Raw genomic sequence first — 14,308 nt, forward strand, 5'->3', positions numbered from 1 at the left:
GTGGGAGTAGCTGGGTGCATTTGGATTTTTGATGTCTGAAGAGTAATCCCCTTGGGATCTGAATGCCCTGCTGAGCTCTCAGTGCTGTTAACACTTCACTGTGGATATAAAAATGTATGTTAACTAGCAACTTTAACCAGAAAATTGTAAAACGGTGCTTAGGTCTTTAAAAAGGCAGAGAAAGAAGAAAATAATATTTTTTTTCTGTCTGTACACGTACATTTTTATTCCATAAACACTGCTGGTGTGTCTCATGCTGAGCTGCTCCCCAGGGAGCTCTCTGGGAGACAGGTGTGTTCCTGAGCAGCTCTCAAAACCAGAGCTTGCACTTCCAGCTTTCAATGTATCTGGGGCTAGATGCTTCCATTCATAAAATATCAAGTCTGGAGAAGCCCAAAGATGTTTTTGCTCACTTCTGGGTAACTAGGCAAAATTCTTTCACTTATGAATGTGTGCAGCTTTGTGTGTGTGGTGGAGGAAAAGGATCCACCAGCTCATTTAGGAATGTCATGTTTTCATATCTCACATGTGCTGTCAGTGGTTTGGGCTCCTGTGAAAGGTGATGTGCATGACTATCTAGTACATATGGGAAACATCTAAATATATCTGTCTTTTTTTTTCTTCTAGGTTCTCTTTGGAGTTGATACTCTAGTAGATTTCAGCTATGCAGACGATCAAGTGTGTAGTAGTGGGTGATGGTGCTGTTGGTAAAACCTGTCTCTTAATTTCTTATACAACAAATAAATTCCCATCGGAGTATGTACCAACGGTAAGTGTGAGAATGGCTCCAGCTGTTCTTTGAGCATGGTGGGGTGGGCTAGCATGAGTTCCCTTTTGGGCTAACCTTGATGGCATGCATGCCCTAATATGTGTTCTTGGAGACTCACTAACACAGTCTGGTACCTGCTGCTGCCTTCTACATAATCTGGTAGTGCTGGGCAGTTCACCTGGATCTGGTCAGTTTTTGCTGCTTGACCTCTCTGCAGAATCTGTGTTTTTTGTGGTTGGATTCTGTGAGTGAGATAAGCAGTGTGAACAACTGCAGACCAGTGGAGAGCAAGCAGTAGGAACATGTGCTCTCACTTCATGCTGCATCTTTGTTTTTATGGAATGGAGTGTTTCATTTTGCTAGAACAGTCAGTGATTACAGTTAATATTTTCTGAGACTCATTTTTCTTTTGCATCTCTGAGAGATCCAAAAGTGTAGTGAATTAAGGAGGGTGACTGGTAAACTCCAGCTAAGTATGAGGAGTGTGTTTGGATGTAGTCACATTATTTTGTACTTCTAAATGTATGTGTAGTCCTTAACTATATTGAAGTAACCTTTTTGAGTTTCACAGGGTCAGTTTTCTGAAATACTGAATCCCTTGACTTATTCAAAGTTCAAGTTGAGAGCAGTTTGGCTGCCTGTGAGGCATGTACACAGGTTTCCTGTTGGAAAATTGCTTTTCTGCTTGATATTACATATGCAAGATCAGTGTACTGCCACTGAGGTGGGTCAGTTTTTAGTGAGGTTGCTGCAAGACACTGACAGCTGGATGCTCTTTTTACTAATTTTCTCTGTTATGGACCTGAAAAGGCCATCTTCTATTAATATACAAGTTGAAGAGTTTATCTCTGTATCCCAAACAAATTTGGATCTGGAAATGCATCACAGAGAACATGTGCCAGTGAAATAGTTGGTAATATTCTCTGTGTTACAAGGTAACTCAGAAGACCAGGTAGCTCCTCTGAGATGCCAGATGTCTGTTTTGAAGGCCTTCAAGTTTGTCTTCTGTCCTGCACACAGTAGTACTGGCTGTAAATCTCTGCTAAGAAGGAATGTGGAAAACTTGCTAAAAAATTAGTTGCCAGTGAAGTGTGTTCAAGGTGTGCTAAGGCTTCTTTATAGTGCCTTTTAAATCTGCCTCACGTTTCCAAAATATTATTTACCTCTGAACTTCATGGCTGGAGGAACTTGCTGTTCTGGAGATATCAGAGGCACATTCCTAATTCTGTGAATAGCCTAGAGGCATGTTTCAGACTCTGGAAACTGGTACATAACCTCTGATATTCCAGTTAATGCTTCTGGTAATAAATGGACAGAGAAATAGAACACATGCTGCTGTCCTTGTGCTGTGCTTGTGCAGTGGCCTGGCCACAGAATGGATGGAGAGCACATCATTTCAGACCAATAGATAGTTCTGTTCAGTTGGCTTTGTGTTTTCCAATCCTTTCTCTTCATGAAGGAAATCTCCCAGTGGAAGATGGGTTTCATGGTGGTACTGCACCATGATTTGTGACCTGTGTGTTTTTGATGTTGTTGCCATTGTCAGAAATCAAGGCAGTGAGGGGCACGTCCTCAGAAAGGCACTGGTGATGTTTGGGTTGTGGCAGCTCAAGTGTGAGTTCTGTCCCATGAGAGCTCATGCCAGCTGCTGCAATGGGCTGTCTGGCTTTGGCAGGAACTGAAACTTCTTTGAGCTATGGTTTTTAGCCATTTTGGCACAACTGAGGATGCAATGGTCTGTGAATTGTGCTATGAGACTATAGTTGCCTGGTTTTTTGTCAAGGCCAGCCTTGTAACCCTGGCCTTTTTAGGGCTCTCTACCCCAAACATTTCAATAGAAGCTGTACCTTAAAAATACTGGAATTAAAAAATCCCATTCTGCAGATAGGGAGTTTTAAAAGCAAAAAAAATATGAGAAAGGAGAAATGCTAATTGCCCTGAAAGGGCAGCTAGAGGTGGTAGCTGAACAAAAATGAGAGAATATTGATGGGGGATTGAGCTGCTGACCATCTGATATCTGACATGTGGAAGAGCAAGTGTTGTGACCTTCATCATTCTGGTTCCTTGTTCTGTTCCTAGGAACAGAGGAGTCCTCATCCTGATCTGTCTTTGGAGGTCTTGTGAAAAAACTTTTCACCCTCCCTCAGCCTTGAGGTGTGATTTGGAGCTGGGCACTTTCTTGTGTGTTCAGTAAGGCAAACCCAGTGCAGTGTGTGATGGATTGGACTGCAGGTAGTGGAGATGAGTGGTGAAGTCTCTTGCAGTGCTTTAAAATCTTCAATGTGCTAATTCAAAATAGTGTGAGAAGTGGACTTTTGCTTCTGGATGATGTTCTGGAGATATGCAATGTGCAGTGGCCATAGTTGCTTTCTCAGTCATTTTAAGTTGTGTAAAGTTGAAAAAATTAGGAGTAGTGTCAGGTCTGTCTTTAACCATGGCTGTCAGGTGGGAAGGAGACTTCTGAACTCTGGGGAGTACAGTTTGGAGCAGTCTCACTGCTCTTACCTCAAATTTTGGTTTGTTTTTTTTTTTTCTTCCCCAAAGAACCTAAGCTCTTACTATATTAACAATACATGCACGTGACTGCTTATTTTGCACATCCCACCCTTCTCACTTGCATGAAAAGCCTTTGAGGTGGTTGCTGACCTCTTTCCTGTTGGGGTTTACTTCAGCTATGAGAGCTGCTCAGGCTGCAGTTCTGTGAGGAAGCAGAACTTCCCCATCATCATTCAGAGATCCTGACTGGCCCCAAATGACCATGCAGCAACTTGCAGGGACAGGTGGTGCATTTGGGGTTTTCTGCAGTGGGAAGGATCTTTTGCCAAGGGTACTTTCTGCAGTAGTGTCTGTTGTGGTTCTGAAGATAACATGGGTATTGGTTTGAAGGGTGCTGACCTCAGACAGTGCTCTGCTGAGTGGGTGGATGTTGGAGGTGAGCTTTTGGCTAGGCCCTTGTGCTCAGTTGTTCTGTAAACCACTTAGTGAGTGAAGCACTGGGTAGTGCTGGTTTTAATCTGTTCAATGTCCTGGAGGGCAGTGCTATTGTCCCAGGTGCTGCTGCAGAGGAAATAGAACTTGTATGTGGAGCCAAACTCTTCTTTTAGATTGAATTTGACACAGCTGATTTTTATCAGATACTGCTTCCTTCAAAGAAGGAGCATAAATCCCTCTTGAAAGGATAGACTCTATTCCTTAGATATGCAGAAATTCAGACTTCAGAGGATTTGGGTCCTGTGAGGTGCAGCCCCATCACTGTGCCCATGAAGGGCAGGGCTGCCATTACCCATTCTGTCCTTGTGGGAATGTGTTACTGTGTCACCCTAAGGTTGAAGTTTGGAATTTCTGTGGCAGTGTGGGAAACCTCCTTGCAGAAACAGGCAAACACTGCTGTAGGTGTTTGCCCAGTGGTTTTTACCTTGTGTTATTCAGTGATGTACCTCATATGCCTTTGCTTTAGTATGTAATGGGAACAGCTGGAGTATCCCTATTCCATATGGAATTGTTCTGGTAATGGTATTAGTGGTAACAGCACTGTAAGCCAGATGGTTCTGTTTTCCTGTAAAGGTATCTCTTGTTCAAATCAGAGGTGCTCTGACAAGGTGGGTATGATGATGGTTTGAGAGATGGCTTATTCATGTGTCTTTTCTTGCCAGGTTTTCGATAACTATGCTGTAACAGTGATGATTGGAGGAGAGCCTTACACCCTTGGCCTCTTTGATACTGCAGGTGAGAAACCAAGTGCTTGTGTTATTGTACTTGACCAAGATTTATCTGAGGTGATGTTGAACATGAAGACATACAATTGTTTTTGTTTTTTCCTTTTTTTTGGTTGAGATTTTTTTTTAATAGAAAGGGAAAATGTCTCTTGATTCTGTCAAGTCAGAGTGACTAATATTAGAAGCTCTTAAATGTGTGTATGTCTCTGCATCCTTAATGTGGATGAAGTTCCAGGTGTAGATTTCATAAGCCCTCTCACTGTGTGCTTTTAAAAACTAAAAATCTGCTGCCCTCTTGTTTAAGTCACATCTCAGTTTTAGGCTGGAGAAACGTGTAGTGATGAAACAGCTAAACATTGCTTTGCATGTGGAAAAAGTTACCAAGAAAGGGTAGAAACTGGTTCAGCTGCTGGGTACCCAGTCCCTACTGCCTAATAATACTGAAGTGATGTAGCAGCAACTGGTATTGTAAACTCTTCTTCAGAAGAGCCCTTTAGAGAGCTTAGTTCATAAACTTTCATCTAAAATTGTCTGATATAATTTAGTCTGTTTCCAGCTGTGTTCTTGCATGCATAATTAGTGTCTGATTTGATTAATGAAACAATCTTAGGCTTCCAGTATCCTGTAGCTGTTAAAGAAACTTTGCTGTTTGGCCATCTGATCACACTTCACCACCTGAGCTGGGACTGGAGCCTGTTTGTAGTGGCAGCTCCAGTGACCCAGTGGGGCCTCACTTGATTCTCAGCGTGCACCACACTTCACAGTCACACAGGGACTCCTTTCTGCCTCTGCCCCAGGTTGCCCACAGATGTCTCAGGCATCCAGATCCTTAAAATTGGATGGTGGTGCAAAACCAAAATAACAGCTTGAGCTAGTGCCTCTGGGAAGAGACCCTGAACAAAGCAAACTGTGGGTTTCTGTATCCCTCACAGTGTGTTTGAAAGTCTGGGGGCTTGCAGCTGAGTCCTTGGCTCCTGCTGTGTCTCTGAATGTCCCTCAGCTGCCTGTGCCACTGGTCCCTGGGCCCTTTGTGGTGCAAAGGGTCAGTGCCAGCTCACCTGGGGCTCCCAGACACCCAGAGCTCAGCCTGCAGCTGGACCCTGAGCTGTCTGTACTGAGTACATTCCTCACCATGGCTTCACTTAGCTCTCCATGTTCTCCTCCCAAAAGTGAATTGTGTTCCAGTATTGTAAACTGCCTGGTTCATGAGTGAGGAGTTGGGTGGAAAAGAGGGGCTCCTTCCTGACACACGTTGTGTGGTGTGCTCTAGGGATCTTGGTGGTCCTACAGCAGTTGTAGCATTGCACGGTCCCTGTGTGGGGAGTTGTGTTGGGTCCTTCTCTGCCTGTTTTCTGGCTGAGGGTTCACACCTCTGAGAGGTGTTGTGTGTGTAGTTACACACATTCATCTGTTATCAGCATGAGCAGTGATCCAGCTAGTGATGTTGAGAAGTTACCAAATGACTTTAATGCATGTAAGTGACTTCGTGCCCTTGTGAATGCAAAGGCTTTCTGTCCAGAGCTGGACTGCTGAGGGGGAACTATATGTTCTCAATGGTTGCCTGCTTTTTCTATATAGCAGCCAGCACAGGTGACAAAATTTAACCATGTATGAAACCCCTATTGCTAGTTCTCAGATTAAAACCCAAGTTTTTGTTTTGAGCTTGTGCTTGGAAGACAGACTTCTGGAGTAGTCTGTTAATTGCAACAACGTATTTTAGATTTAGATTAGATTTTATCCCCTCCAAAGAGCAGGTTTTTTTTTGCAGGGTAATGAAATTTGATGGGGTAATATTTGAAATGAATGGACTAGTGCAGAGGACCTAATCTGTAACTGGATCCACATTCTGCATCTTTCCTTTCTAAATGAAGAGAGTGTTATGCAATCTGAGGGTGTTTGATCTCAAAATGTATTGGAGACTTCCCAGCTTTCCTGTGACTTTCAGCAGCTTACTGTTACGTAGCAACTGAATGAATTCTGGATTTGAAACATAGATTTTTCAAATATTTGAGTTCACTATATGCTTGGCTCTTTGCTTAAGAGTTAGGATTAATCACAGCAATGTTATTGTAATGAAATGTGCATTCTGACTCCCTGTAAAGGGCAGGATTTTGTTGTCTGGGTCTAATACAGTGTTAATTTCCTCCTTTCTAGGTCAGGAAGACTATGATAGATTACGACCCCTCAGCTATCCACAGACAGATGTATTTCTGGTCTGTTTTTCAGTGGTCTCTCCTTCTTCATTTGAAAATGTGAAAGAAAAGGTTGGTTGAACTCTGCTTGAAAAGGGAGCTGCTCAAGTGTGTCAGCAGTTATTTTAGGTGGTTAGTAACAAATGCTGTGTCTCTTCTGTCTTTAGTGGGTACCTGAAATTACTCACCACTGTCCAAAGACTCCTTTTCTGCTTGTTGGGACCCAAATTGATTTAAGAGATGATCCCTCAACAATTGAGAAACTTGCCAAGAACAAGCAGAAGCCCATAACTCCAGAGACTGCTGAAAAGCTGGCCCGGGACCTGAAGGCTGTGAAATACGTGGAGTGCTCTGCACTGACACAGGTAAGGGTTGGTCTTTGACCATTTTTGCTTGCTTTTATTCCATACTTTTTTCAGTTCCAGGGAAAAACAGCTCAATGTGGATGTGAAGGGGTGTAAGCTCTGCTTCTGCTATTTACACTGTATCTTTCTCTTTGTCATGTTGTTCTAAGGCACAGAGAGTTGGCACTAATACAAAGGAAATCAGCCTGTATGGGTTAGGCCTATGTAGAGGGGTGATGGAGGAGGATGTGCTTACTGTGTTTGCTTCTTCGCTGGAAAAAAATAACTGTTGAAAACTTAGAAGGTACATTATGGACAATAATAATTGGGTTGGGACATAGAGTGCATCTCACTGCTGAAACAAGCAGACAAAGGGAAAAAAAAAACCGTGTCATTAAAGTTACTGCTGGTGCTTTTAAGATCGGAAACCTTCATAGTTGAGTGCTGCCTTCTCTTCCTGTGCAGCTGGTGGTGAGCTGCTTCCTGTGTCCTTCCTTCAGACAGAAGTTCTGTTGAAACAGAAAATAACAGTTAAATAGTCCTTAAGACAGTCCTTACATCATGTTTATAACTTGTGAATGTGAGTCAAGAGCCAACTAAATTAGCTGACTTGACAGCAAGAAACTCAATTGTCTTTTCCCTGTCAGTTAGGGATACTAGAGTGGGAGCCATTTTCTGCCTAGCTGACCTGTTGCCTTGACTTTGGGTGCTCTGGGAACTTAATCCTAGGTTCTTACTCTTGCAGAATTGTCTATAACTCTTTTAACAACTTCCTTAATGCTGGTCTGTAAAGAATTTGTTCCTCTCTGATGTGTGTGGAATCAGGGATGTACAGTATCAAGCCTCTCACTCTTTCCAGTTGCATTGTGCATTCATCTCCTTGAGCACAAAACTTTATTACCAAACTTCACAAAGCCTGAAGTTCTACTTATCTTGCCCCTTTTGCCCAGATTGCATGTTGACTCTTCCATTTAAAATCCTCAGGCTATTTTTTTGTAACAAAGATTTTCCTGGGTGTCTCCTGTGAAGGAAGTGGCTTTGTGAAGTTGTGCAGGACACTGGCACTGGAGTTGGTGTGGTGAGGCATGCTGCTGTTCCTCCTGGCAATCCCTGATCTGAAGGTGCTCTTGGCCATGCTTCCTAACTGCCCACAGGCAAGCTGAGGGCTATTTATGCTTGAGAGCTGTAATTTTTCTTGGATCTGTTCAGCCCCAAAATACTGTTTTAGATGCTGTCTGGCACAGCCTGAATGCTGCTGATAACTAGGCTGTAGAAGCTGCTAGTTGGGTGAATACCTGCTAGGGCCTTTGTCCTGTGTTGCTCTCTGAGACCCTTTCCTCTGTACCTTTGGACTTGAGCTTTTGTCTACTCAGATTGCCTGGAATCACTTAGAATTACCAGAGCCAGAGCTGATATGACAAAAAATGTCAGTGTTTATCCATTCTTTCTATTTCCAAATAGACTAATCTGTATCTGTTGCAGTGAACAACTTCATGCACTTGGAAGCTCAGCCTGAATTTTCTTCCAGAGTGTTAGTGCTTGTGTACCAAGTGATGATTTTAAGAGTCAGGAGTGACATGGGAGGAGGATTCAGAACCTTCTCACCTGGACAACTAGTCGGTTTGCATCCAGTCCATTCTTCTCCCTTCATTTGTTGTTACTTTTTTTCTGGGTCTGTCATCAGTAGCTGGTGAACAGCAGTGTAGCTGATCTGGGAAGGGTTGTGTGAAGCTCCTGCAGTGATCTCACTGGCAGCTTGCTGAGCACAGAAGGCAGCTGCTTTCCTGGCCAGGAAGGTTTTCCTACCTGCAAGGCAATGCTGTAGTACCTGATTTCAGGTGAAGTGAGACTCTTTCTTTGCCTTGGATGCTGTCTGTGCAGTTCACCTCAGCAGTCCAGGATGGTTTTTTTCTTCCCAACTAATTTACAAATTACTCTGACCCCATAGTAGGAAATACTCATAGAATCATTGGCATTATTTGTTTTTGTACTGTGTGAATCATGAGAGGCTGAGTTGCTGAGATTTTTCTGTAAAGACAGAGTATCTTCTCCCCAAGTTTGGATGACTGCTCTATTAGAGAGTCAGTTCTATCCCCCTTTCTTCAGGTTGTGGAATCTTCTTGTGATGAAGGCATTTTCAGTGGCTGTCTCTAACCTTTCACAACAAAATAGGGCCCAGTGCCACTGTGACAAGTAGATGAGGCTTTGCTATTAGGAAAGGGTGACTGACAGATTGCAACTACAGTAATTGTTACTTCTGTTACTCTTGAGTACAAGTGTCTGGACTTTCTGAAGCCCAGTCCTAGTACCTAACACCAGAGAGAATGCTGAATTTGGTTTCTTTTTCCTCCTGATGGTGGGTTGCCAGTTTTGACACAGATTTATAAAGTGCCTTAAGTGTCCATAAACAGAGGGAGTAAAGGAAGGCTGATCTCAGCCTGTTCCCAGTGTAACACAAAAGTCATGATTTTAACAGGCTTGTGTGCCTGTGGTATTGAACACAGTTACACTTCATGTTGTTACTTTTGATCATCCAGGCTTTTAATCCTGGTCCATTTGCACAACCCTTTTGTCCCAGTCCTTTTTTCTTATCCTCTTCCCTTTTTTGCTAGGTTCTTCAAAACAAATCCCAAATTCTGCACTCCTGAACAATTTTCTTCCAGGCAATACAAAAATAAGAGGAATCTCTGAACAGAAGAATTTAAGTAAAAATGTTTTCTTGACTCTTGTCCTGCTTGGGTTCTTAATCTGTCTAACAGTACATAATTGATTTTATGCTACGGCCGTATTCTCACAGAGAAAGGAAATCTTATTACTATTTAGACTTCAGGGGCATTGTTTATCTGATGTCTTTAGCTCTTTTGTGGGCCTGAGTTGTAACTCATTTAAAGAAAAAGAAAAATTGCTGGGGAGGGTGTACAGAATGCACATTGCAGTTTCCTTAAACTATTGTTCTTTCAAGTATAATCTTGCATGTAATGTGATGGCCTTAAATGCTTCCAGATGGCACTGCCTTAGAGGTCTCCTGTGTATGTGCTCCAGTAAAACAAGATTAAAGACCTTCTAAAAGGGATGTATCCAGTATAACCTGTAAGGGAGAAACCAGTTACATTTGAATGATCTTAAAAGAAGTCTAAGCTTTGCACACACTGCAGTTGTTTACAGGATGGAATTGAAGCTCTTCTGTTTGCCTTCAGCTGTAGTAAAGCAGTTCTCCTGAATTTTTGAAGGGTGCACTCATGACAGTAAATTTAGGCGAGTCCAGTTAGCCTAAACTGAGCCAGGTTTCACTTCTAGTGTGGTGTGTCACTTGGCATAGCTGGGTGGGAGTGGTAACGCCCTGCACTGTTCCTGTTGTGCTTACAGCAAGCTCCGTGCTCCGGTGTAACCCCTGCAGAGTCCTGCAGCTCTGTCACTGCTTGTGTGCTGTTGGATCCCGGTGGTTGCACTCCTAACGCTGTTCCTGTCTTTCTGTGGTTACACTTGCTTTGGCAACTAGACTGAATAACTGAAATGCACCATTTCCATCCTGGCTCCCAGTGTCAGAGTAGCACTGGTAAGGTATTGCATCACTTCTAAAGACTGAGAGTTAGTGACTGCCAGTGATGATGGCTTACCAGGGTGGTCCTGCTTCCATCCCAGCCTGTGTGTTCCCAGCCATTTGGAGACTTCAGTTATTCAGGGGCTGAATTCACAAAGCAGAGGAGTTGTTTGGAGCCTTTGCTCTGGACCAGCTGCCACCTGGGAAGTTGGGATGAGTAGTCTGTGCATCTGAGGTGTTCATTTATCCACAGTGGGTGACAACAAAAGGTTTAACTGACCTTTTGGGTCCCTGTGGTGGGGCAAGCTGCTGTGTGCTTGATTTATTCCCCTGTAAACTCCCTCAATGTAGTACAGCAGTGGAGTGGAAACCATCACCCTTTGTGTGGCCCCCGTCCCCGTGTTCTTGCTGTGTTTGTGCCTCTGCCCTTCTGAGTGTTGATTTTGTCCGATTTGGCCTGTCACATGTTCTGTCTGTCTCTGTCATTGACTTCTGGGTAATCTTAATGAGATTTTCTCCTGGGATCTACTTTGTTTTTTTGCAAAGTAAATCTGTTTACTGCTTCTGTGAATTCAGCCTGCTCCTGAATGCTCTTTGTATCTGCTTGTTTTTCTCTAATCCTCTAACCTGGCTGCTGTTTTTTCTCCTCCCCTCTGTCTTGTAGAGAGGTCTGAAGAATGTGTTTGATGAGGCTATCCTAGCTGCCCTCGAGCCTCCGGAAACTCAGCCCAAAAGGAAGTGCTGTATATTCTAAACTTTCTTCTTCCCCTCTTGCTGCTGCTTCCTCTGTCCCACTACTGTAGAAACCTGGTTAAAAATGAATCAAACCACCTTGATTGAAAGCTGTTGTGCCTGCTTGCCATCTTAGAGCAACCTCTGTATTAGCTCTTGGACTGAAAACAGTACTTGAGATCTTTAGTAAAACATTGTGACTGTGGAACGTGAACTGGACTCGCTTAACTCCCTGCTGCTTGGGTTGCCAGGTGTGGCTAGCTTTATAATTCAGGCTGTTGGGGGAAAGGATTTGGTTACATCGTTATTTAAAGAACGACCAAAAAAATAAGAGATAATGTTTGAACTTCCTGAATCCAACTGGAAGAAACAATGCGTGTGTTTTCCATTTCTACTTGTGGCTCTTAACTGTATTTGCATGAAAAAGTACCTGAACTGGTGATCTGCAAATGATGCTGTAACGTGAAGGGTTTTCTGGTTCTCCTGTGTGCAGTGAGATGTTTTCTGTTGCTGTTGCTTTGGCTGTCTGTGCTATAGTGGAGTATCTGTCAGTCCTTGGGGGGAAGGAAATATTGATGTACTTGCTACTGCTTTATGAACTGTTAAAATTCTTGCTTTCACTAACATGGTAGAGCTCTTAATTTCAATAATAGATCCTTAAAGCCTGTTACTGTAAGATGTAAAGCTGCTGCTTACTATCGTACTTCTGATTTTTATTGTTTTAAGGAAAAACTATCAATTGTAGCTTGTCTTTAAATTTTGAAATTAAAAATTGCAGTTGTTTGTATAAATGACTGATGAAGCTTTATTCAAGTTGCATTTCCTGGCTCCAGTTTAATCCTTAACAGAGTGTATGGTACCTCTCTGTACTTCTCTCAGCTTGACTTCTCTGCTACCATGGCAGCTTCTGGGCTCTGCCTGGCTGCTTCTAACCCTGGGGTGTTTGGGGCTGGATGCCCGACCAGAGCATGTACTGGACCAGGTTATCATTGCATGCTTGCCTTGTCTCCCCTCCACTGACACACGGGTGTGTGTTGTCCCAGACGTGCTCCAGGTTGAGCTCTTCCATCTGAATGCAGCACTTTCTACTTTATCATTAGCATGTGAAATATGTGAGTAGCCAGTTACTCATAAAAGCTGCCTTAAGGAAATTTCTTTGGTGTGTGTGTTTTGCTACTTGTGAAATCCACCGGTCTGCTCTCTGAGGATTACTTTTCTTGTTCTGAAAATGAGATGCTGTGCTCAGAAGCTGCTGAGAGCAGTGGTAAGGAGGCTTTGGGGATGGCACATCTCCACGTGTACTTAGAGGGGTGTGGCTGCCACTTGACTTTGTGGGGGTTTTGTTTGTGTGTGAAAACTCAAAAATGAGAGTGCCCCTTTCTCTGTTTGCCCCTTTTCAGAAAGGCCTAAAGAATGTATTTGACGAAGCGATATTGGCTGCCCTGGAGCCCCCGGAGCCGAAGAAGACTCGCAGGTGTGTGCTGCTATGAACGTCCCTCCACAGCCCCTTCTGCAAAGCTGGTGTTTGATGTCATACTAAAAGCAATGTTAAAAATCAAAACTAAAGATACAAATTTTAAGATTTGTTTTTGCAATAATGACAAATGCCCTGCACTCCCATCTCCCCCACACGATCCCTGTGTGAGATGAGAATGTTAGTGTTTATTCCCCAGTGCCCTCTCAATTCAGTTAAACTAGTTAATTTTGAGTAATTATGTATTATCAGAAGACACTGATCATTACTAGTTTTTTATTTTGTTTATTGTTTCTAATTTTTTTTTTTGTTTAACATCAAGGCATGCTCAATGACTTTTTCTGTAATAGACTAATTTTAGGCTGTTTAACTGAAGTCTTGCGCCTTACGCTGGTGTGGCAAGACTGGTTCTGGTTTCTAGACCTTGTAGGGCTGTCCTGCAGCCAGCCAGCAGCCTGGGTATGAGCAGACTTTAGTCAGGAAAGCAAAATGTCCCAAGCTGGTGCTCCTCTAAGAAGGATTGTAGAAAATACATCTTCTCTGAAGTTGCCTTGTATCTTTTTCCCCTGGCTTTTTAACTGTGCAGGTCATAAGTTTATACCCAATCCTCTAAGTTACAAAGCCTTAGGAACAGGAGAATGAATTTTTTTTTTTTTTTTCTCGATGTACCATCAGACTTGAAACTAACTTGCTGGTCTCTTCCTTAATCTTTGCCATCATAATCTTTTGGCTCATGATGAAGAAATAACTGCGCCTTTGGAAACACACCTAGCTGGGTCAGTTGGCTTTTAATGAATCTACCTTCTGCCAGTCCTTAATTATTAGAGAAATGCTTACAGTGACCAGCACATACACTGCTGCTTGGACACCCTGAAGGGACCTGGGATATGCTACAATGGGTTTTTGAGCTGGCTCTGATGGTGCATCTCTTGCTAAATGCCTTGGCATCCTTCAGGGAGGGGTGGAAAGATAAACCTGTGTCAGTTGAAAGGAAGTGCAGAGGGAGAGGCTTCTGGTGTTTGGTGTGACACCATATTGGGACCAGTTGAGGGAACTCCCTTTTTCTCATGAGTGACCTTGAAACCTGTAAGAGGGGCTCCAACTCCTAAGGATCGTGTACAGTGTCTCTACACAGACCATCTGTGGTATCCTAAGGATTTTACCAAAAATATATTTTGGTTTGCAAATTCAAAAAATTTTAAGACTTAGGGAATCTCCTCCATCTTCCAAAATTTTCAATTTCTTGTAGACCCATTAGTGTTGAACCAATGCTTTTTCATGTCTAAGTTCTTTGTATATGCATTCTTTTCAGATGTATTAAAGTATCTTCACAAGCCTGCCTGAGGGTAGTTATTTCCTTTGCCTTTCTCCTGAGTGTGAAGGAGTTGTAAATATGGCTTTTATCCCTTGTGAGTCCATCTCTCCTCCTTGTGAGCTAGCTTGGGTCTTTCCTTAATGTCTAATCCTTGTCAGTCTGCTTCTGGCCTCAGTCCTGTCAAAATTGCTCTAATCTTTCATGCAACATCTTTGCTGTCAGACC

The 14,308-nt window shown here is 43.0% G+C and overlaps 1 protein-coding gene across 2 annotated transcripts; it reads left to right on the forward strand.

Annotated features, from left to right (window-relative positions):
- Positions 1-629: 629 nt before the first annotated feature.
- On the forward strand, positions 630-14,107 carry CDC42 (cell division cycle 42). 2 transcript variants are annotated; one of them, XM_014881698.2, is made up of 5 exons: positions 630-769; positions 4,423-4,495; positions 6,640-6,749; positions 6,845-7,042; positions 12,695-14,107. In XM_014881698.2, the coding sequence occupies exons 1-5, from the start codon at positions 665-667 to the stop codon at positions 12,782-12,784; spliced, it is 576 nt and encodes a 191-aa protein (XP_014737184.1). In that variant the 5' UTR covers positions 630-664; the 3' UTR covers positions 12,785-14,107. The 2 variants fall into 2 exon arrangements, with proteins under 2 accessions (XP_014737184.1, XP_088035078.1); XM_088178952.1 differs by lacking the exon at positions 12,695-14,107 and adding an exon at positions 11,227-12,085.
- Positions 14,108-14,308: the final 201 nt, after the last annotated feature.

This window comes from Sturnus vulgaris, chromosome 25 (genome assembly GCF_052056855.1).
Source record: "Sturnus vulgaris isolate bStuVul1 chromosome 25, bStuVul1.hap1, whole genome shotgun sequence".
Taxonomy (NCBI): domain Eukaryota; kingdom Metazoa; phylum Chordata; class Aves; order Passeriformes; family Sturnidae; genus Sturnus; species Sturnus vulgaris.

Bases quoted from the DNA above. Each gene is read 5' to 3' on its own strand.
- CDC42 (XM_014881698.2), top strand. From the start codon at position 665: ATGCAGACGATCAAGTGTGTAGTAGTGGGTGATGGTGCTGTTGGTAAA. The intron at 770-4,422 runs GTAAGTGTGAGA...TTTTCTTGCCAG, and splicing joins CATCGGAGTATGTACCAACG to GTTTTCGATAACTATGCTGT. The intron at 4,496-6,639 runs GTGAGAAACCAA...CCTCCTTTCTAG, and splicing joins TGGCCTCTTTGATACTGCAG to GTCAGGAAGACTATGATAGA.